At 49.0% G+C, this 22,841-nt stretch overlaps 6 protein-coding genes across 6 annotated transcripts; 2 read left to right on the forward strand and 4 right to left on the reverse strand.

The window, feature by feature from the left end:
• Nucleotides 1-1,393: 1,393 nt before the first annotated feature.
• Aud_010005 (splicing factor u2af large subunit) lies at nt 1,394-3,446 on the reverse strand (the record flags this gene model as incomplete). Its single annotated transcript, XM_043294848.1, has 7 exons — nt 1,394-1,420; nt 1,474-1,685; nt 1,739-2,000; nt 2,050-2,663; nt 2,724-3,264; nt 3,334-3,362; nt 3,416-3,446. The coding sequence occupies 7 exons, from the start codon at nt 3,444-3,446 to the stop codon at nt 1,394-1,396; spliced, it is 1,716 nt and encodes a 571-aa protein (XP_043150783.1).
• Nucleotides 3,447-3,835: 389 nt separating this feature from the next.
• On the forward strand, nt 3,836-5,311 carry Aud_010006 (8-oxoguanine glycosylase OGG1; the record flags this gene model as incomplete). Its single annotated transcript, XM_043294849.1, has 3 exons — nt 3,836-3,930; nt 3,992-4,833; nt 4,887-5,311. 3 exons carry the CDS (start codon nt 3,836-3,838, stop codon nt 5,309-5,311), a joined length of 1,362 nt encoding a protein of 453 aa, XP_043150784.1.
• A 1,546-nt stretch (nt 5,312-6,857) lies between these two features.
• Aud_010007 (uncharacterized protein) lies at nt 6,858-9,248 on the reverse strand (the record flags this gene model as incomplete). The annotated part of the gene is made up of 4 exons (XM_043294850.1): nt 6,858-7,681; nt 7,747-8,387; nt 8,446-9,043; nt 9,137-9,248. 4 exons carry the CDS (start codon nt 9,246-9,248, stop codon nt 6,858-6,860), a joined length of 2,175 nt encoding a protein of 724 aa, XP_043150785.1.
• A 2,137-nt stretch (nt 9,249-11,385) lies between these two features.
• Nucleotides 11,386-15,161, reverse strand: Aud_010008 (putative cellular morphogenesis protein (Rax2); the record flags this gene model as incomplete). The annotated part of the gene is made up of 3 exons (XM_043294851.1): nt 11,386-11,621; nt 11,683-13,947; nt 14,003-15,161. 3 exons carry the CDS (start codon nt 15,159-15,161, stop codon nt 11,386-11,388), a joined length of 3,660 nt encoding a protein of 1,219 aa, XP_043150786.1.
• Nucleotides 15,162-16,968: 1,807 nt separating this feature from the next.
• Aud_010009 (acyl-CoA desaturase) lies at nt 16,969-18,420 on the reverse strand (the record flags this gene model as incomplete). Its single annotated transcript, XM_043294852.1, has 2 exons — nt 16,969-18,065; nt 18,135-18,420. 2 exons carry the CDS (start codon nt 18,418-18,420, stop codon nt 16,969-16,971), a joined length of 1,383 nt encoding a protein of 460 aa, XP_043150787.1.
• Nucleotides 18,421-18,840: 420 nt separating this feature from the next.
• Aud_010010 (FACT complex subunit POB3) lies at nt 18,841-22,406 on the forward strand (the record flags this gene model as incomplete). The annotated part of the gene is made up of 8 exons (XM_043294853.1): nt 18,841-18,896; nt 20,328-20,550; nt 20,627-21,147; nt 21,204-21,443; nt 21,500-21,631; nt 21,688-21,921; nt 21,976-22,048; nt 22,113-22,406. 8 exons carry the CDS (start codon nt 18,841-18,843, stop codon nt 22,404-22,406), a joined length of 1,773 nt encoding a protein of 590 aa, XP_043150788.1.
• Between the last annotated feature and the right edge of the window lie 435 nt (nt 22,407-22,841).

Raw genomic sequence — 22,841 nt, forward strand, 5'->3', positions numbered from 1 at the left:
TCCAGAAGATCCATGTAAGGTAGCTGATGCAATGCACCACACCCAAACTTGGAACAGTACCGTTCCTGCATTAAGGACAGGGATTCGTATAGTCGAGAGAGACTATTAATCAATAATCGGTAGACTGATTTACGAGTAATCTCGTGCATGTACGAGGTAGCATTGGCACTATCACTGAGACCTTGTCTTAGAGACCATAAGTTACTCCATATTGCTGTGGAGAATGCTGCGCACACAAATATCGACTATCGAATCGAGATCAGACAGGGTCTTATCACGGAGTTCTCCGTACCCCCGTACGCCGTCAGAAGTCCCAAGAGATAACGCAGTGAGATATGGTAACTACACACGCGATATTCCATAAAAATCCCTCACTCCGGGGTTATGGAGGCTACTTTGCCTCCTCTAAACCTAGGCATCAGCATCATCACTACAAGAATCATGAGTACAAAGTACTTTACGTTACAGCCGATAGGCGGGTCCAACTCCTCATTCTCCTCTTGTGGCGGCTATGGCAATGGCAATGGCAACTCTGGGACATGTGAAGATCCTTCAACAAGTGTAATTCTACCACCCTAGGCTGAGCTGAGCTGAGCTGAGTAAGTTACCTGCCTCACTGTGTGTCAGACTCAGCACCATAAGCTCAATATGACCTTGACTGCATAGGTGTCAAACTCGCTGATCTGCAAGTAGATAGTTTACTAGTGCGTCGAGTGTCGACCCCGCAAACACGGATAAGCGGAAGCTGGAATGGTTGACTATCAATTGATCGGTGCGGATATGGATATGGATATGGATCTCTCTTTCACTACCCCATGGGGTAAACAACTCAAGTTTGGGACTCATATTCAATAGTGCCAGGTAGACTAGTTTTGAGTTTGATGTGCGTGGTGCACTGGATGTGTTCGTGGGTGGACACTGGTAGGTCTAGACTAAAACGTATGGTGTACCGGCCTCGGCAGTGGAGCGGGGCGTCAGAGAGATGGTAGCTAGGCTTGGGCAGTTTTCATGTGATTGTGGATTTGGGATCAGGACTTGAAGTAAAGATTTGAACCTCTTGTGTTCGTATTCATGCATAGTAGCAGTGTTGGGTGGAGTCTCGTCTAAAGTCCATATCATGGAGTACGAATACTTACAATCCTTCCAAGGGTACATCACTACAACTTAGAAGATGATCGGACTTTCACGAGCTTACTCACTTCTGCTATGATACATGGTCAAACTATTGCATCGTCCAATGCAAGCACAATTGATTTGATCCTTCGAGGGATTGTTTGCAAACACCGGTCAAGCGAGGTCCAAATGGAAAGGAATAGATTTTGAGTTGCAAATTATTTCCGTGAGCACCAGTGATAATACCACAATCGATGAATTCTAGCCCTCCGGGTATCAACTACCAGGCGCTCACCTCGAAATTTTCCTGCAAGATACCGTCAGAATAAAACAACAAGAAGTGGCCTAGGGAAAACTCACCTCGGAAAAGTATGTCGTCACCACTGTCCGATCAGAGAACTTTCTGCCCGCAAGCGCTTTCAAGGCATTGGTGGCCGATTCTACCGTGTCAAACTTGACATAGATCTTTCCCACTCCGGGAGACTGCCTGCTGCCGCCAGAAGGACGTGGCACTTTGACGTCCAAGACCTTGCCGTACTTGGAGCACTCCTCGCGTACATCATCGCAAATTTCTGCACCGGAGTTAGTAAATTTTGAAAAGTGCCCCGTTAATGGAAGAACTCACCTTCGTAATCATCATTGTCCAAAAGCTCCTCCGGCGTCACCATGTTCAACAACTGCAAGACACGGCTGCTTTCCAGATCCTGCGATGTAGTCTTGGCGAACATCGACATCGCATTAACTCCCATGTCAAGCCCGGCGGCCTGCGTCATTCCGATACTGGCACGCACAACTTTGAGATGCCGGTCGCCCAATTCCATACCGTTGAGACCCTCCACAGCGATAGCAGTCGCTGAGGGGTCAGCGTACTCGCAGAAAGCAATACCCTTGGCAAGTCAGTAAGAACCTTATCGCGTTCGGATAGACACCACTTACCCTTGACTCTTCCGTCGAGCTATCTTTCACAAGTACAAACGACTTGAGTTCGCCAAACGACTTGAGTAGCATGGTCACGGGCTCTTCTGGAATATACTGTGGGATATTGGACACACAAATCTTGTTGGGCGAGTCGGGGACCTCATTCAGCAACACACCCTCCTGGTATTCTTGATCCGCGCTGCCATTCGGGACAATATAATCCTTGGGTCGGCGCACTTCGAGCCCCTTGGCCGCACCGTTCTCAGTTCCGCTGACGGCTTCGTGCTCCTCCATCGTGATGCCATCAAAGGCAAGAGCAACTGTGGCATCATTGGGGGTCTTGAACTCTAGAAGTGCAAAGCTATGGTCTTCGGATATTTGGGCCGAGATACAAGGGTCCACACTGTGAATGACATTGAGGCCGTTGAGTTGCAGGTTGAAGAAGGACACGAGATGCTCGCTAGAAATGCCGGGAGGCAGGTTGTATACGAACAGACGCCTGGCTTGACGCGAGTTGGAGGGCTTGAGGGCTGAATTGTCCGCAGATCCACCAGCAGACTGGTTCATAAACGCTTGAAGGCGGCTGGGGTCCATTGGCTGCTGGCGAGGTGCTCCGGGAAGGGGGAACATGCCTAGAAATGTTAGCCACAACTTACATATAGATAGATACACGACACGTAGTCACAACTCACCAGAAAGCTTGGCTTGTTCAGCAGTAACATTCTCATAGCCAGGAGGCTTAATGTCCCACTGCGTCAAACGACGTTTTCTAGTCAGAACAGATGGCACATCTGTCAGATCGGGTGTGGGCTCCCTCTTGCGTGGAGGGGTTGCGCTTCTTTTCCGTTCTTTCCTCTCCCGGTCGCGATCGCGCTCGCGCTCGCGATCTCCTCCTCGTTCTCTCCGGGGCTTCTCCTCGAATAAGTCTCTATCCCGGTCACGTCGAGACGATTTGTCATCGAAATCTCTGCGCCGGCGGTCGCCACGGTCGCCACGGTCGCCACGGTCGCCGCGGTCTCGGTCCCATTCGCGGTCGTCTCTCCGGCCGGAGTAGCGGTCCTCCCGTTCTCTGGCGCGGTAGTCGCGACTCGACGAGTATGAGTCTGCCTCGTATTCACGTCGGGAACCCCTGGCGCCGTAATGGGGGGATCTCGACCGTCTCCTCTCTCCTCTATCCCCTCTCTCACCGCGTTCGCCTCCACGTTCACCTCCGCGTTCGCGTCTTTCATCGCGCTGTCAACAGTTGAAGCCTCATTAGCAATTATTTAGAAGGGCTTTATCTTCGCGGCTGTAGCGACTTACGTAGTGCTCTCTTGAGCGGCCAGGTTCTCCTGTTCTCATGGTCAGCTACAGTTAAGCTGTGGGAGATAGAAAGATCTCTCACCTCGCGAAGAAGAGTAAGTATCGCCGTTCATGTTGGACGAGCTATCTTATCCTTTCCTGCTCCTTTTACTCAACGTGGCGAGAAGCAAGTCAACGGAATATAAAGGTTGACCTTTCAGAGAGATAGATAATATCAACAGGGCGATCCTGATGATATAATAAAAATGATCAAAGGGGTCTTGGACAAAGGAAGGAGTTGCGCCGGGCGTCTGGCTGGAAAACTCGCAGGTCGTGAAATCGGCGGCGAAGAGCAACAGCCGGCGTCTAGAGTTGAAGCGGTTAGCGCGCGCTGTGTACATGAACTACCGCCTGCCTCTATGAGGGAAACTCGGCAGAATTTCGAGTACTTCTATCTCCTATCAGTGCCTCCAAGAGCTGCAAGTTGTTCCTACTTCTATATGACGTTCCGCTCTTTGCCATTATGACAGTTGGAGTCTTCACAGAATGGCGCAAGTTGCCCATGAGTTTGAGTGAATTATGTATTAACACAACGTTGCGCTGCGGTCAGTCCTTTCGGTAGGCTACATCACTTGATCATCGAATGGAAACGATATTCCTGACTATTTTGAGTCTTTAGATGGCACAATGTTCCTGAAAGTGACGAGTGGCGATGTGTACTCCATGGCCGACTTCTGTCTTTAAAACAAGACCCGCAATACCTCTATTATAGAACATATCGCTCGCATATCTCTCAAACAACACCAAATCCCCGAGTAAAACCGTCCTCTTCTCCACTGCGCGTGGGGTCAATTGGCGCTGTGAATGGCTCGAATGGAAGGGTAACGCAGAACGGATCATCAGATGATGCCCAAGACGACGAGGCCCTGGAGCTTCTGAAGCACTACCTCAATCTCTCCTCAAATCTCACAGATCTCTATACTCAGTGGTCCTCGCAAGACCCGAACTTCAAGAAAAAGGCACCCCAGTTCACGGGAATCAGGATTCTGCGCCAGGATGCTTGGGAAGCGCTGGTATCTTTCATCTGCAGCAGTAATAACAATATTGCACGCATATCGCAGATGGTCGAGAAGTTATGCATCAACTATGGTCCCCTGGTGGCCACCGTCGGCGACCGCGCGTACCATGACTTCCCTCCTCCTGAGGCTTTGACCGCTGACGACGTTGAGGGTCGCCTGCGAAGTCTAGGATTCGGTTACCGGGCCAAATATATCCATCAGACGGCTTTGATTGTAGCGAAAGAGAGAGGGCAAGGCTGGCTTGATTCACTACGAAATCCGGAGTCTCCCATTCTCGGAGTCGAGCCTGCGCCCGGCGGTGAGATGAGTCCGGAGGGTAGACAAGGGTACCGTCACGCTCATGAACAGCTACTGGGGCTACAGGGGGTTGGGCCAAAGGTTGCAGATTGTGTCTGTCTGATGGGGTTGGGGTGGGGAGAGGCGGTGCCTGTAGATACACATGGTGAGTGGCTCGTAACAGGTCTTCTACCAATTAATGGTATTGACAAATTTTAGTCTGGCAGATTGCGCAAAGAGACTACAAATTCGGCCGAGGGGCTCACAAGTCGCTAACGAAAGCAACCTACGATGCAGTCGGCAACCACTTTCGGAAACTCTGGGGCAAGGAGGCTGGCTGGGCTCATAGTGTTCTGTTCACGGCAGACTTGAGGACATTCTCAGACAGATTAGCTGCTACGTCTGGCAAGATAGATGTCAAGGTTGCTGTGAAGGAAGAGGGCGATGATAAAGAGTCTGTCAAGGTCGAGACAGAAGTCACGACCTCCACGACTTATGCATTGAAAAGACCTGCGAGCGAGGACGGGTTGGAATCAAAGGATATGAAAGAGGAGAGAGAGAGCAAAGAAAACCTGAAGGCCGTCATTCAAGCCTCACAGACCACGACGACAAGAAGAATGTCAAAGCGGCTTCGGAACCGCTGACATAGATTCAGCAGAGAATTACAAGCAAATATGCACCTGGTAAACAGACAACTATAAGTGTATACTTCCTGTTCAAGTTTCCCCATAATCCAGCACCTCAGGCTGTTCCGAGCGTCAGACGTATATTCTCGGACTCAAATCTGCAGCACTTTCAATTCCCAGCGTACCTATCTTCTACCAGGGCTCAAAATCATTCCTGCAGGAGCAAAACAAACAACTACGTATGGCAAAGGCGCTCGCCCTAGCCATAAACGATCAAGTAATTCAATACTCATCCGCAACACTTACTCCGTACATCACCAACGCGGAACATCAAAACAGGAAACCCGGAACCGAGACAAATAACCATCAACAGCGTCGATCCACAAGGCATCAGGGTATCTAAAGAACGGTGCACGAGTCGCAAATACTGAAGAACGGCCACTTCTATAAGCGTTGAATAAATGTGGAGAATTGACATAACACTATCGTAACCGTGCTGCCGTTTCCTGCCACTGAGATCGGCAAACCTGCTCTTGGGAAACTCCGGTCCCTCAGTGAAGATCGTGATGCCCGAACCTCCATCGGCATCTACTTATCTAGGGAATGAGTCGACAGGATTTTCGGGCGTTCGTGGGTCGGATCTGTTGATCGTCATGGAGTACTAACTAAAAGATACATACTGCACACGCAGGATGATCATCAGTATGACGTTGATGAGTTTGGTTCCGTCTTCTTCTGTATGGATGACATATATGAGAAAATAGAAGTGAAACCGGCAGTCCTCCTTATGCTAACTCCTCTAGCTTGTTCCAGCAGGGTGCATTGCTAGTATGCAGTAGTTCTGCAGTATTTTGTCCGATTGACGCCGGAAGACTTTCAGCAAACAAGAAATGCAAACCTGATGTGGGGATAACCACACCGAGCGACAGGAAACTCAGCCGAGTCGATAAGGATTAAAACAAACTCGAACCCCAGTCTATATTATGAAGTCATCACTGAAATGGCTGTGCTGTGCTTGAATGCAAAAGCGGAATCTTCCAGATTATAATTTCATTATTATATCACCGTATATCGCTATCATATGCGCCAACGCTAATGCTTACAGATCGCTGATGAGCCTGCCTAGGCGTCTAACAGGGAAAAGGACAATAACAGAACGAGGCAAAACAGAAACCGATCCGCTGCAACCTGGCTATTGAAGCCATAACCCCATAAGCAGGGGTGAAGAATCGCAGAAATTTGCAGGATATCACTAGACTCGTTATAACTTTGAGTCTGTCACCTGCGTCGACATGCAGGATGTTGTGGTTCTCATGCAGCACGGACAAATACAGCAAAAGCTGGTTGAGACCAAGCATATTGGACTGGGTCTTGCTCGTGGGGATGCTGCTTCAGCGCCCTTTTGATCAAAGCTAAAGTCCTTTTTGCGGCCAGTGGGCGAGCTGGGATGACAAGCGTAGCACTTTGGAGTGCTAAGCCAGGGAGCTTCCGAAGCCGAACTGAGATCTTCGGGCCGATGGGAGGGGCCGTGAATAATTATTGGAATGGACTGGAATACGACAGCTTAAGAGCCCCCAGTCGAGTTGGATGCTTCATCCCATCCCCACTCCCTGAGCAACTGCTTCACGCGATACTCGGTTGCCCAACCGAGATCAGCTTCTATTCCCCGCAGCAAACGCAAAACTACCCGTCGTTCACGGGCCTCAGTGAGACATTGACCACTCACAAACAAAGGCTGGAGAGAGTTAATACGAACGGAGCCATGAGGACGAGCCAACGAGATGCCGACAATCTCGCGGCTATGGAAGCGAATCTCATTCTCAATAGAGCGGTACGAGTTGAGTCGGTTTGTTATGCCACTTCTCCTATTGATTGAATCATGAGGCTTGTTGATAAGTAGAAGAATGCGAGCCATGTGATAATGCTGTATAGCCGACGAGCACATCGGGATGCTGAACCATATTTCAGACAATGAGGCTGCATCCTCATCTTCGGCCATTCTTGGGTGAGGAACGTTGGATAAGTCGATACGCGCGCACGGTCGAAAGCTAGTCGGAAGCCTTTTGTACCATGCGTCAAGCTCGGCTTCAAGGCGATGCCAACGCTCAAGGAGAGCTTGTTGAGAAAGGCTCATTTGGCCTGTAGTAACAGCACCAGTGTGCGCCAAATGAGGGCCATCTCCGGCGCCAATGAAATTGACAATTTTGGAAGCTATCCACACGAGAGCATTCGAAATGAGATCCTCCTTCATTTCGTCGCCCTCTTCCGGATAGCCGGCCGCGTTCAAATTGGTGGTACGCACGAACCCCATACTATCGAGCTGAAGACCAGCTTCAGTCCACAATACCAAGTCGTCGGTATTCAACCTGGTTTGCGTCTCGTTGATGACTGTATGGGATGCTCATTAGTCTCCTGAACATGGGGAGAAGACTGGCACATCCGAGCGCACTTACATGCAGCCAGGTAGTCTTGCCTGGCAAAATTCCAGAATGTTGCCCTCCTGGCTCTCGAAAGCCCGAACTTCCTAGGCGGCTGAAGCGATCCATCCCCTGGAGAAGGGTGTTGCTCGAGTGGCAACATACCGACTTCAGCGACATCCAGCAAGGATTTCACACCACTCAGGTGCCGGTTCCACGCCGTACCAGTCGCGTCAAGGAATTCATAGATGGATAATATCGCCGTTGCGGCGAGAACTTCGTCGGAATGGACACCGCTAGATGGTCGATTATGTCTTCTACGTTTGCGAGAATTGTCGTGATTCTGGCACAGTTCGGCGGCCTGCCACTGACCGAATGCCTCCGGAGTGCTCAAAGGTGGCGGACCTTCGTCAGGTTGCAGCTCATTCACCAGGAGCTGGATGGCTTTTTCATAGTACTTGGCACCACACCAGGTCCAATCTATACCTCTCCCATCAGGCCAGGTCTCTGTGAAAGCCTGCTTTCTACTGACGCCACCAAAAGGAGATTTTGCGCCCTTCACGCGACCAAGCTGTTTCGCAGCATATGCACACGCAGCATACTTGAGAAGAGGATTCGTGAGAGCCTTGACCGGAACGAGCGATGCGAAGTAAGTCCCTAAGTCGAAGAGATCCATCCTTTATAGTTCCCGTTAGAAGATCTACTATCCTACTGAGGGGGGAGACAAAGACATACCACAACCCCGGCGCTTCAGAAAAGTGTCTCAGGAGAAAGACAACCTCATAGTCGGTCTCCACTGGCAGCTCAGGCTTCTGTTCGGCATTCCCGGCATTGCGTGGCAACACTGATCTGGAGGGAATTGAAGAGACCATCGGCTCCGAGATATGCTGGGTACCAGGATCCATAGGTGGTGATAGAGTCTGGGAAGGATTCAAGATAAATTTGATGTCATTGTTCGTGTTGTTGCTGTTGGGGTTGGAAAAAGAAGATATTGATATCGGAGGCGATGGTTGAGGGGCCAATGCAGTATGCGGTACACTGGTTGAAGGTCCAGACGGTATTAAAGGGGCTGTAAGGTCTAGGATATTGGATTGCGCATTGTGATCCGGTGCCAGAGAATGAGATCCGTTGTCGGTAGCGACGGGAGAAAAAGAGTACCGATTAGTAGATCCCACTGTGGACAATTGTTCCAAGCCTTGAATCTCCCCGTCGGCAGATGAAGGCGTCTGTAAACCTTTTTGGTGAGCTCTGGAGGCTAGAACAGCGGCTTCAGATTCTCCCAGAACAGTCTCCAGCTCCTCCGCACACGGATCGGAATTGTCGACAAAGACCACTAGAGAGCAACATCGCTATATCAGCTCATCGAATCAAGAGATGCAGGACGTTCGAGCGGAATAAGAGCGCAACGGGAAACATTCGTCCATACCATCCTTAGGTATATCTAGCCAGACACTGTCTTCATCGAAAGTATTCTTATAGGAATAAAACCCTTTCAGATTACCGCGACCATTCGACGAGTCTTCGAGACTCTTATTCATCGAAGCATTTTGCTGATGCCGAAAAATAACACCCTCACTAGGGCGACACTCCCTGGATCCCTTGCGACATTGAGAACACTGCGGTTTTTGCTCATCACCTGATTCACGGGTTTTAGTCACTTTTCGACACGTTGAGAGGCACTGCGACGAGCGAAGGGTGGAAGTTTACATTTCAGTTTTCGAGTTCGACACGTCAAACTGCGATGAACGACAAACGTCAGTCTCTCAGTCTCTTTCTTTTGATTTTCGCACAGTCGATCTGTAGTCGAAGATGGTGCGATACATGCCAAGATCGTGAAGTAGGAAATCATGTAGGAATGCAAGTTATAAAAGAACAAGCGCTAAGTCCTTCTTCCCAAGTTACATACCAGCCTGTGCGGGATCGCATACCGGATGGTAACGATAGAGATTGAGTTGCAGCATCCGAGAAACGAAGCGAGTATGCGATGCAAAGTGTGGACGATGTTGGTGTAAGCTACGCTTGGAGAAGAATGTAATCGGGAAAAGTAACTGCCAGAACAGGGATAGCGTTGCGTTTATCGAATCGCAAACACAGATTAGGATTAACGGATAACACTTATATTAAAATAAGACCATCTCTTTGAGGCCAGCCGAATGATTATGATGACAGCGCGAAGGAGACGAATTTGTTGGATCGCGGAAAACGCAAGAGAATGGGAGGGAGAGAAAGCGGGGCTCCAAATTGTGCCCGGGGATCGCACAGGGCACCGAGTCCCCCCGACCGACCCCAATTCCCCCATGGCAGCCTGAGAGGCTAAATGCCGACCGACTAGAGAGTGAGAAGCCAGAGTGTCACCTGAGATCGGAGTGCTGCCGCGGGATCTTTTTTCCGCCTGAGGCTCCTACTCCATTTGCGGGGATTGGCTCGCCATGGCGTCTTCTAATTAACCTCCCCTCTCCCCTTCACAGTTAGCACACACTGTTGTCACTTAATCAAACAAAAGAAGCATGTTTAAAATTACTAAAGGGAAAAGGAAGGTTGAAATGCGAATAGATCCGCTGACTCCTAGGAAACGGAAGGGGAGTGGTCAGTGTCAATGGTGACCGCTGAGTGGGTAACGCGATCTGATTGACTAGTATGGCTTCCACGAACAAAAATAGGTCATAAACTGCCAGCCAGAATAGCTTCAGGGCAGGATCAACATAATTTGTGGATTGACAGCAAGATGGCACATGAGAACTTGGAAGAGAGTTCCTATTGTGTTAGCAAAGGCGTTCATTCAATCAAGATGCAATTAACATTTCAAATGGCATTCTGACTTATATCAAGCATTGGATCTCGACGCGGGGAAACATGATTGGGAAATGGTGAAGTGATAGCAATACTGATCCTCTTTAAGGAAGAGAGAGGACTGAGAATCGAACCATGAGCTTTCAAAAAAATGCGTCTGTGGTACCCTTGCGCTAATCTTTGTGTCATTCACTTCCAAGGGATCCGAAGCCAGACCGCTCGACTGCTGGGGAGTCTATTATTCAGTATAGAATAATAGATTTAGATTTGTATCGTGGTATCGATACTATTTCTGTTGGTATCCGCCATTTGGATAGCAGTCACCAAGATCGTATATAAAGAATGTAATCAACAGCCCCGAAAGGCAAGGCTACGAAACTGATAGAAGAAATAAGGTGCTAAGAAACGAGGTAGATTTTCTGTGTCATTTCATTACCGCGATCTCGCGCGGCATGTATATGTCCATCTACTGAAACATGATAAAGCGTGCTTAGGGGGCCCGGGACATGCCAACCCCGGGCAACGAAGAAGTTAAAGGCCAAGGTAGAGCTCAAGATGATATAGCACCAAAGAGCATAGTGATCTGAATCAATCTTCCCACCGCCAGCGCGACCTACCTGGCCTGACCAATCGACAAGCAAAACATGATAGAGGGATGGGCAGGAAAAGAAGGCGGGGATGAGATCTGATAAGACCTGGCTAGCGGAGAATTAGAAATCGACATTATCAATAGTGAAAATCGAAGACACATTAATTAGGGTATAAGGCAATAGACGCTTCCCACGAACGCCGTTCCGAAAGCACCAGCCAGAATGAAGAACATGATGTTTTTGAGTCGTTTTCCTGTTCAATTATGGACAAATATCATCGAGTCCGGATCTCGACTCATATCACTGGTGTACCTGGGTTCGGATGCTTGAGCGAGTTGAACAGGTATTCTGGAGGAAGCCGTTGCATGGCCGACGGCCGGTCGGTTCCATATGCTTGGGGGGCGCGCATATAGCCCTGGCGGCGCCGCTGAATCTTATTGAAGATGACTCCGGCAATGACGATCAGGAACACGCAACCAAGAGCGCAGCAGAAAGCTACGAGGACCACTATTCCATTCGAGTGGTGATTCCCTGTGGGAGGAGTTAGCATATGTGACTAAAGGCCAGGATAAGCCCCATGTGTACTACTGACCACCACTAGTGTAAGGATTCTTGTTCTCGTAGAACAATTGAGACATACTGCCCGACTGGCCATTCCACTTCGAGGACAGGAGGAACGGAGTCAGAGTGGTTCCATTGAATAGAGCAGCGGATGCATTGCCAAAATCGGGAATCACAAGTTGTCCTGTGATCAGCAGGGTTTGGTCATCATTGAGAACAGAACTATCATGATGCTTCTGGGACAGAGGGAGGATCTCAAGGCTCCGTATGGTCGTGCCGTCGCCGAAAATGCTTCCAGCGAAGTGGAGATTAGATCCATCGTAACTTGCGAGGAAAGACGAGCCATTCTTCGATTCTCCAGCGAGCCAGAATCTTGAAACGTCCGCGTTCGCAGGAGTAAAAGCTGTGACAGTTCCAAGGGTGTCGACCGTAGAGGTCCCGGCCAACGGCTCCCAGCTCTGATCTTTAGGATTGAAGGTTGCAATGACAGTCTGATTTCCCGAAACAGTAAGATTTCCAACTGCGATCAATTGCTTGTTGCTGATCCACTTCAGTGCCAAGACGTTACCATATAGAGTCACGCCTGGTCGATTCCATTGTGCCTCGGTTGTATCATAAAAACAGACGGCGGGGCAGGGCAGCGCTCCAGCAGTTTGGAAATTGCCTCCGAAATAGATTTCGGTGGTTCCAGGGCGGGCGGCTATTACACTGACTGAGACGTCTTTCCCTGTAAATGGGGGAGGAACATTCTCAACGAACGACTCATTCTTCAAGTTGTATGCCACGAACCCATTAATCATGGAATTGCCCACGGTTCCGGTAACATTCCCGCCTGCAAACAGGGTATCATCCGAGACGGTCAAGGTCAAAAAGGTGGAATTGCTGTCAAGTCCCGAGCCAATGCCGCGGATGGTCTTGTCAGCGCCATTCAGAATAGCGAGATTTTGGACTGAAGAACCATCGCTGGCGGTAGTGGTGAAATGACCACCAAGAATAGTAAGGTTGCGGCCAGAATTTGTGTCATAAGTACCCGTGAATGTCCCAGCACTGGTATTAGTTCCGCCCACCTTTGTTAACAAGGGGTCCAGACTCATCCCGTCATCATACAACAGCGCCACAGCGCCTGCCGCTGCAATACCACCAGAAGCTAGATTGCCTGCGAGAACACTTGTGTTGTCATGTTTGGCGTAAGCGGCTAATTGCCCGGCGTACTCGATTTGGCTGACTTTAAGGTTTTGAAGCCAGTTTTTGTGCGAGGGAACCCATACAGCAAACCCAGATACATCGGAAGCTGATTCATTGCCAAACGAGAGTATTCGGCTGAAATCACCGCTCACCCCAACCATAGTCTCATTGAGATCCATGGAGACGTTCAACTGTAAAGGTATTATCCGGGCGACAGGGCCATTAACACCACCGCCCAGAGCTGACCAGGTTTTAGTATCGAATGAATAAGCTGCGACGTGTTTGAGGTTCTGGTTGCCGCCATCAGATGTATCGGTGAAGTTTCCTCCCACGTAGAGGAAGTCGTCCAGCACCGCCATCGATGTGACTTCAGAGTTCAAACCTCCCCCAGTCATTGCAGTCGCATTTCCATCACCGAGAAACATGATATTTTGAATGGAAGAATCCGAGAAATTTCCGCCAGCATAGATTCTATTGTCGTGCTTGGCCAAAGTCTTCACAGAAGCACCAGAGTCAAGCTGTAACCCCGCTTTATCAATGGCTGATTGTGTCAGATTCACGCTTGTAACCTTGGAAGTGGGATCATATTCAAAAAGTCCATTCAAGTCTCCACTTGTCGAATTGCTCGACGCATTCGTGAGCACAAACTTGACCCTCGATGCTACCACCGTGATGCCTCCTTGGCCGGCCACCGGCATCAGCTTCACCTTTGGACGAAACGAACTACCACTGGCATCGACATGGCCGGTGTAGATGGTGTCGTACTTTTCGTAGAGATTCGTTTGGTGGATGACAGTCTGAATAGGCTCGTCGGAATCCGTTGTAACAGTGGCTGTCACGTTGACGATACCGCGTGAGCCACAGGTTCCATCTTGGGTACACCCAGGGGTGTAGAGAAGGATACTATAGTTTCCGGACTGCTTGACGTCGGGTTCAAAGACCACAGAAGTGCTGTCTGCGGTAGAATCGGTAATATCAGCCGTTAAGTACTCGGATGCACTCTGTCCGGACTCCGTTGTCGACCAAGAGCCCGTCCGGGTTGCTTTGGAAGGGTACTTGATGCTTGCACATGTGGGCTCGTTAAACGCTTCCACGGCATAGGCGAAGATTTCTGTCATATTCAGTTTCAGCAAGCGCAAGCCGTTGAAAAACATTTATGAACTCACCGTCCTGAAAAAGCTCGATTCCATTCAATCCGGCACCAGATCCATACCAGTCGGAAATTTCAATTTGGAATCCGCTCATGCCCACGACATTCACGAATTCGAAGTCACGGTATTTCTCGTCTGTGCTGTTGGACATCGGGCAAGTAGAGTCGCAGTGAACGTCGTAGCCGGTGTCAGGATCTGTGTATGTGAAGTTCATGATGCCATTGTCCGGAAGCCTTCTGAACAGGAAGTTTTTGGTGCCCCTGCCCTCGAAATGGGTATTGTATAGACGGAGTTTAGTTGGTCTGTACTCAAAACCCATATCTGCTCGCCAGAAGCCTGGCGAGTAATCAGCAAGCAGCCATGTCTTTCCTTCGCCGTCCTCGCCACTGGTTTGGCAGATAACATTCTTCGGGTCACTGTAGCCTGATTTCGAGGAAACTGCATCGGAGGTAATTGTGGCATCCTGGAGGTTGACAATCTGCTGCTGTTTCTTGGAAGATGTGGAATTGCCGACGCCATCGAATGATCCAGCGAAAATTATATGACCATCGTCATTCTTCAGGATGGATTCCACCGGCCCGTTGAGCCCATCGAAAGACAGTGTCTTCCAGCCTTCACCTCCGACCCAAGCGACCGCGTTCGATGTGTTCTCGTATTTGAAGTAACCACCCACGTAGACGCTGTTGGTGTCCTGGTCGCACAGCAACGCCGAGACAGACCCTGAAAGACCAGGCAAAGCTGTAACTTCGTTGGAGTCAGGCTTGTATAGCGCTGCACCCTTGGTTTCAACGCCGCCTAGCTTAGTGAAGTTCCCTCCGACAAAGATACCCTCATAGGTTCCATCCTTTCGCGTGAACGCGCACATTGCACGAATCTGGGCATCGGAAGAGGAAAGCGCTGTAAGTCCGCCATTTGGAAGCGGTGTCAGAATTGATTGTCCGGCATCGTGGATCGAAGCTGTCTTCGATTGTTCGGTATATGAATATATTGACACAGCATCGAAATCTCCCGTAAAAGCGACTCGGCCCAAAGGCGACAGATCCAACTGAGGTTCTGAAACTGGAGTAAATGATAGTCCCAGGGTAGGAACTGCTTGAAAGATTGTCAAAATGTTCAATAGGAGGGAGCACGAAAAACCAGCCGTCGCAGGCCCAGACAGTGAGGCAGCCCTCATTGTTTAGGGGCGCGACGACAGACGAGAGAGACCGTAATCGCCCTGAATTTTGTTGCAGAAATCCTGACCCAAGGTGTATGCAAAAAAAAAAAAGAAAGCTGGCTAGGTGGAGAATGAAGATGACTTTCTATATAATGAGCTCAAATTCCTCCACCCAAAGTCATGCAAGAGGCTGGCAAAGGAGACTCGGAAAAGAGTGGAAGTGAGGAACACGAATAATGTGTTAAAAGGGGGATAGAAAAAAGAACGATAGGTAATGAACGAATAGAACTCCGTGTTCTCAAGAAGGAAAAGGCTCAATGCATGAATAAAAATGGGCAGGATAAGAAAGTTAACGAATGACTGAATGAAGTTGGATGATGCGAAGGAATATTATGACATGGCAGGGCAGTCTGCTCGACGACTTGAAGTCTTGCTCATGGCGGTGGTGTTCCCGTTTACTTAGGTTTCAGGTGCCTAAGGTACTTGGAATCGACTATTACACCCCTTACTCGAAAAAGTCTAGGTCGGCTTACCGCGGGCCGTCTTGGTAGTCGTAGTATCTCATTTAAGCGGCCCACTTCGAAACAGAGTTGAGGTGGTCCGGTATGTAAAACACGTCTCGACTATTTACCAGCCACGTCCGTCTTCCTAAGGTACCTAAGGAGTCCATGTAGGTACCTATTTCGTAGAATCTAGGTACCGTACCGTACACAATACACAGGATCACGATGGGCGCCATGTAATAATGAGGCAGGATCCTCCCCGCCGGGGATGGAGGGAGGAAACAGACGCGCTATAACTCCGTACAAATACTACTACGTAGTAGATTTGGGTTGAGAAAGTTGATACTCGGTCTAGTTAATGCTCGAAGTAAGGTGGGACAATAATAACCGTGAGATTAAGATTAATACATATGTACAGTGCCTGAGGCCGGCTACCTCTCATTTACTCAGAGGTACAGAATACCTTAAAGGTGCTATCATCCAAACTTTACCAAGACTACCTTAGTAAGGTATCATCAAATTACGTGAATATACCTACGGTATCAAGTTTAGGAAACTACCTTAAGATCGTAAGGTTCAAGTCAAAACCTCGACGGTAAATGCTATTCATAGTATCATGTAGTGTCAAGTGGCCAGGCCACTAAATGTAAATGATGACGTATCCGGAATCTGCTAAATACTATGCCACTTTTTTAACAGTTCATGTAGAATTCTAGAGGTATTGGGTTTGAATAGTAATAATAATGACATGGTTGTCGAAAGGTCAACTGTCCACCTAGCAGTATCGAACTCCTGCAATTAAGCACATAGTACAGTGCAGGAAATATCGTCGTTGTTTGATTTCCGTGATATGAAACAATGGGCGACCAATATGATGATAATTTTATGGTGATTTCTCTTCGCCTTTTTCATCTTTGCTGTGCCAAAACCTTGCATGTAATAAGTACACTATGCTGGAAAATAGTACAATGATAGTTTCTGAAAGCATTATCGGCAATCACCTATTTGGTCGTTGCCAATTGAGGACACGAAATGAGTCAAAACGTTGTGCATACTGCGCATATGTACTGAAGTAAACGCAAAATTACGTCTGTATATGCTCACTGCTCCAACTTTGAATCTAGGTAGTCTCACGACTTCTACCAAGCTGTCGTGGTACAAGCGGGTGTTGCCTTCATAGAAGGAGTGGGAGAATCATTGCTGACTATGAATAGGTTCTTGAGCGAGAGTATGCTATCTACAGCCCTAACATTAAGCTTCTCCTTTTAATGTGGCTGGTCTACCCATTGTTATGAACCACTGTCGATCCGATTGCGCGGCTTTCACCTGGTGTGTCCAGCCTGATCAATCTGCAGCTTCTCCGAGTCAATTCCCAGGAGTCGTTCACCCTTAGACGTGACATACTTCCACTGCTCTACTTCACATCCACCGCGAAGGATCCCAACGCGCATCGTCGATAGCAGATTATGGGCGGCGTTGGAGTGCTGATAGACCCCTCCGTTGAACATAGCAGTGGCGTCCTTTCCGGTGGCCGATGAGATGAATGCCTTGCCTCCTGGGTGCTCCTTGATGAAGTCGGAGACATCATGAATCACGCCACCAATGGCCACCAGGGCCTTGTTAGTCGACCTCGACTTAGTAGCAAACTCATCCCAGTCTACCACAGGAAGTCGTTCGAGGGGAATGCCCCAGTCTAATGTCGCGCGTTTCTGGTCCACCTTTTTCTGCAGCTGCTGCAGTCGTCCCTTCTCAATCTCGTTGTAACGAAATTGCTTGAGATCATAGGCGAGCCCAAGCTGTTTCCAGATCCAGATCATCCACTTGGTCGGGTCGTACTGCCACCATTGAATTGCATTGCGATAGTCGGAAGGGAATTCATGATGGAAATTATGATACCCTTCACCTAAGGTCACCAGGGCTGTGATGACATGATCCCGCGGGGAATTACGGTCGTCGAATGGCTGCTCACCCAACCAATGAGCCAGTGAATTGACACAGAAGGTGGCTTGTTGGATAAAGAAAACACGCAGAATCCCAGCATATACCAACCCACCCTGAAAATCACCCCATCCCAAGCCACACAGCAGAGTAGGAAGGATTAAGCTCATGAAGAGGGCGGACTTGATATAGTGCTTGTGCTGCCAGACCACCACAGGATCTGCGTCGAGATCTGAGACATCTGTGCGGCCAACTTTCTTGTAGTTTTGCTTCATGACGAGCCATCCGATGTGTGAGTATAACAATCCTTTCCGGACTGAGTACGGGTCCTTCTCTGTATCCGTGTAGCGATGGTGAGCTCGGTGGCCACGCGCCCACCAGCGGATCGAGCCCTGGCCCGCAGCAACGCCGACAGCGGCCAGGTAAAGCTTTAAGGGGAGGGTAGCTTTATACGAGCAATGCGCCCAGCATCGGTGATACCCTGCAAAAGTCAGCGATCTTGTCATTGACAGGGAAGGGAGAGGCGCTTAAAACGTGGGAAGGAGATTACCAGCTGTAATGCCCAGGCCTGCATTAAAATAGTATACAAGCGCAAAGAAGGCTGTGCGTGGATGTAGAGGGGTCCAGTAGGCCCCAATACAACCCAGAAGAGGGACGAAAAGAATGAAGAAGCAGTTCAACCAATTGATATGCTGATGCCAGTTTGACACCGTCATGGGTTGCTCAGTGATATGCGATGTTCTGACGGTGGTACTTTTACTCTTCCGCATGGGAGCTTGATCAGTGGCGCCATAATCGGACTTGGCCACAGGGCCATGGACGTCATCAGAGATCATTGCGTTCGTCGTAGAAGTTGTCAATCTATCTATTTGTTCGAGGAAGAATGTCAGAGATAAGAAGAAAGATCTTCAGGGTGGTTGATGAATAAGTAGTGACTGGTTAGGTTGGGTGATCTATACGATTAATGACTCGTTGGGAAGCTGAACAAAGAGGCTAAATCTTGAATTTGGACATGACATGTTTTGCATCCCTGCGAATAGTTATCGAAGGAACATCGACGTTGTTCTTTTCAAACCTGATATTAGTTGATGATGTTGTTGGGGAAATATGTTGAGAGGGTGGGAATTGAGCAGCAATCATGAGACACAAGGAGATAGACCTCAGCAGATCATGACTCGAACATTTTAGGAAATATGATTATTTCCGGCAGGAAGTTGAATGTAGTACTAAACATAATTCGCAGGAACCCGGCCAACATGAACTTTTCTGCGCATGGAACTCGGAGAGTTGTAGAGGTGATGGAGGGGTGGAGGTAGGCTGCTATCTCAATCTGATTACGGTACGAGAGCTAGAGACACAGCTCACCATGGCCACGAGAGGCATCGTGTGATAACTGTATAGGGAGCTACGTGGAAAGTTGATATGGCCTTGTGAGAGAGATCTTCTTGGGGTGGTGCCTGGTGGTCGAGAATGGCGAATCATCCAAAGCCTGCCATGCATGATAGCTTTCGGCCACAGTCCAATTATTATCATCATCGTCACCTGGTCCAGTTCTATCCCCTACCTGGAGTTGCACCTCTACTAGGAACCTCCGGCGGCCATGTAGCCTAGATTCACGGCTATCAGAAGATCCGAGTGTTCTGTTGCACGCAAGCAGGAGCTTTGCCATATGAGCCATATGCTGGGTCTATTCAAAGGCCTGCTGCTTCGGTAGCTCTTCACCTCTAAGATGGGACCAATGGACCACTGGCTGCTTGATATCGTCTGCATTCGCTGTACTGAAGGCTTAATTAATGGCATGTCAAGGCATACCCTCCTTGAAGTAAAGCTGAAGTTACTGAACAATTGCGGCGGGGGAAATTTCGAGGACGCCGGGGGTCCATATCGTCGACTGATAGGGCTGACGGACGCAAGGAGGAGAGCCAGGTTGCCTCGTTTCTTCTCATCAGCGGCGGATGAATGCAGTTTACTGATTTCCTAGTTGTGATAGCTGTAGTCCGGGAGTTTGTGTGGCAGTAGCTCGGCTGGTCTTGCCAGCCATAACATGATGAACATGACAATGTGCTGAGGGATGAGGCTTATAACTGATCAGCGCGCTGGTCAAAATTGATTTCGAAGAGCGATGCACCAAGCACTCGCCGCAGCTCAAGCGGACATCTCCCCGCCATGAACCCAGGAGTTGATGCTTGCCCTTGCTGGCAATAGCTTATTTGTTTAGATAGCTCAAATCATATGAGATAGAGTCTCTCGTTCCACAGTGCTGTTGTCAGCTATCAGGTTGTACCGCAGCGGTCCTATGGTTATTCTAGGTCGTTGGATGAGCTATTTCTGTTAAAGAAGCGAATGATTTGAGCGTATCATACCGTGGATGGAACATTTCTGGGAGAGCATGGGTACCCGTGGCTGAGCATTTATTGGCGGCCTGAGGCAGCGACTTTGAAGTGGCGCCAACTTTAAATGAGAACCGCGTGAGTTGCCGACTGCCGCGCGCAACGCGAAAGTCCAAACTCCAAAAAAGGGCACATCTCAAAGTGAAGCTCAGCAGCTGATAGCTATTTGACCTCTGACGACGCTTTGATCGCCACATACAGTATCGCGATCCCGCTCTCTCTTCGTTCTTGACGCCGAAATCAGGACTTGTGAATTTACATTCAAGGGCGAATTGCTCTAAAAACCCTCCACAATGTGAGACGCCTTCGTCGCACTCGCTCTCTTTGACTTGTTATACTCATCTCATTCATAGGGAGGCTTTTGACAACATCTACCTCGACCTCTCAAAACAGCCCGGAAAATGCAAGCTCGCTGAGAGTGGTTTGGGATGGCGCCCTTCTGGCGGCGGTGATACGTTCACACTTGATAGCAACAATATCGGAGCAGCTCAATGGAGCCGGGCAGCGAAGGGATATGAGCTAAAAATCCTGTCGCGCTCATCGGGTGTGATTCAATTAGACGGATTTGACCAAGAGGTAGGACTGTTGGCGACACCCAACCTTAATGGTAGATCTGGGGACTATTTTATTGACTTTGCGGATTTTTGAATAGGACTTCGAACGATTAAGCAAGGCGTTCAAGATTTGGTACGGCATCAATGTTGAAAACCGCGAGCATGCACTACGAGGATGGAATTGGGGTAAAGCAGAATTCACAAAGGCAGAACTCGCTTTCAACGTTCAGAATCGACCTGCATTTGAGATCCCATATTCGGAAATCTCGAACACAAACCTGGCGGGAAAGAATGAGGTCGCAGTCGAGTTCGCTCTTACGTCAGACGGCGACGCCAATGTCCAACCTTCTGGAAGCACAAAGAACCGCGGTCGGAAAGCTGCTGCGGGTCCGGATGAGTTGGTCGAGATGCGTTTCTACATCCCGGGCACGGCGGTCAAGACTGAGAAGGGCATCAAGACAGAAAATGATGAGGAGAACGGAGAAGAAGAGGAAGAAGAAGGCGAAGAACAGAATGCGGCCAATCTCTTTTATGAGACTCTTATGGAGAAGGCAGAGATTGGCGATGTCGCTGGTGACACCTTCGCTACGTTCCTTGATGTCCTTCATCTTACACCCAGGTACGTCTCCCTTTTGAACGCGCCTTTCCGTGGCTTCGTATTAAAGTACTCTGCAGAGGTCGCTTTGATATTGACATGTACGAATCGTCCTTCCGACTTCGCGGCAAAACATACGATTACAAGATTCAATACGCCTCGATCAAGAAATTCTTCCTGCTTCCTAAGAACGACGAGATGCACACACTCATTGTATTAGGTCTTGACCCTCCTCTACGGCAAGGTCAGACTCGGTATCCTTTCCTGGTCATGCAGTTGAAGCTCGATGAAGAAATCAGCCTGGAGCTGAACATGACAGAGTCAGTTCTCCCCGAAACGTTGTTTTGATGTCGAGCTTGGAACTAATTTTCTGTAGGGAGCTATTGGAATCCCGCTACAAGGATAAGCTGGAACCTCGTTACGAAGAGCCGATTCATCAGGTCGTCACCAAGATCTTCCGTGGCCTGTCTGGCAAGAAAGTCATCATGCCATCAAAGGACTTTGTCAGGTCAGTCATACTTATCGTTCCCAATTCGCCTGACCCGTGCTGACTACCTGCAATAGCCACCACGGACACAGCGGAGTCAAATGCTCTATCAAAGCCAACGAAGGTCTTTTGTACTTCTTGGACAAGAGCTTGATTTTCGTACCCAAGCCCGCTACTTACGTGCAGATTGAGAATATTGCTGTTATCACCATGTCTCGTGTTGGTGGCGCCGTCTCCGCAAGTAGAACATTCGATATTACGGTCACATTGAAGGCTGGAATGGGTGAACACCAGTTTAGTAACATCAATCGGTATGCCATTTCCCAGAACTACATGCCACTAGTGTCAACTAATACCTACCACAGTGAGGAGCAACAACCACTTGAGGAATTCTTCAAGGCCAAGAACATTCGGTTCAAGAACGAGATGTCAGATGACGTATGTGTACTCCGAACAAAAAACCACAACTTTCTGGTCATTAGATGCTAATTTATTGCAACAGACCTCGGCACTCATTGCCGCTGCCCTTGACAACGAGGACATGATGTCTAGTGATGAGGATGGCGGGCGGGCTGATCGTGGCTCAGCAGATGAGGATGAAGAATCTGTTGACGAAGACTTCCAGGCGTCGTCTGAATCAGACGTTGCGGAAGAATTTGATTCTGAGCACGAAAGCAGCGGTAGCGCAAGTGACGCAGAGATGGATGACGCTTCGGACGCCGGTGATAACGAGGAAGATGTGGACATGTCAGAGGAAGAAGAACGACCCAAGAAGAAGAGCAAGGTTGGGAAGTAGTTTGGTTTGAATCGACATACTTATGACCATGGTTGTATAGTGAATACAATTGGAAGCGAACTCTCTTTCCCTCCACAGAAAGGTTGTACCATCAATCTACAGACTGTCATGGTAATTTACGCTAATGAAGTACGATTCCATTCTGAGCCAATATCATCTAGATAGATGGTCTACTCTTTCATTGCAAATACCAGAGATCTCTTGGTGGAGGCTCCGGTCACAATTGCTTGAGCTCACTTTGGTTCTGATATGTCGCATAAGCATTCGTCTATCGCGACAGCTCTCCGTTTGTGGCACAACTATTGAAAATTAACCCAGAAAGGGAGGCCTTTCCCCCAAGCAGGATTCGGTCTATCACTTCAACAGATGCAGACTTACCGCTTAGGTTAGGCTGGGGCAGGGTTCATGAGTGTGCGTCAAGCCGCGTCCACCTTA

Source organism: Aspergillus udagawae, assembly GCF_001078395.1.
Source record: "Aspergillus udagawae IFM 46973 DNA, scaffold_8, whole genome shotgun sequence".
NCBI lineage: Eukaryota > Fungi > Ascomycota > Eurotiomycetes > Eurotiales > Aspergillaceae > Aspergillus > Aspergillus udagawae.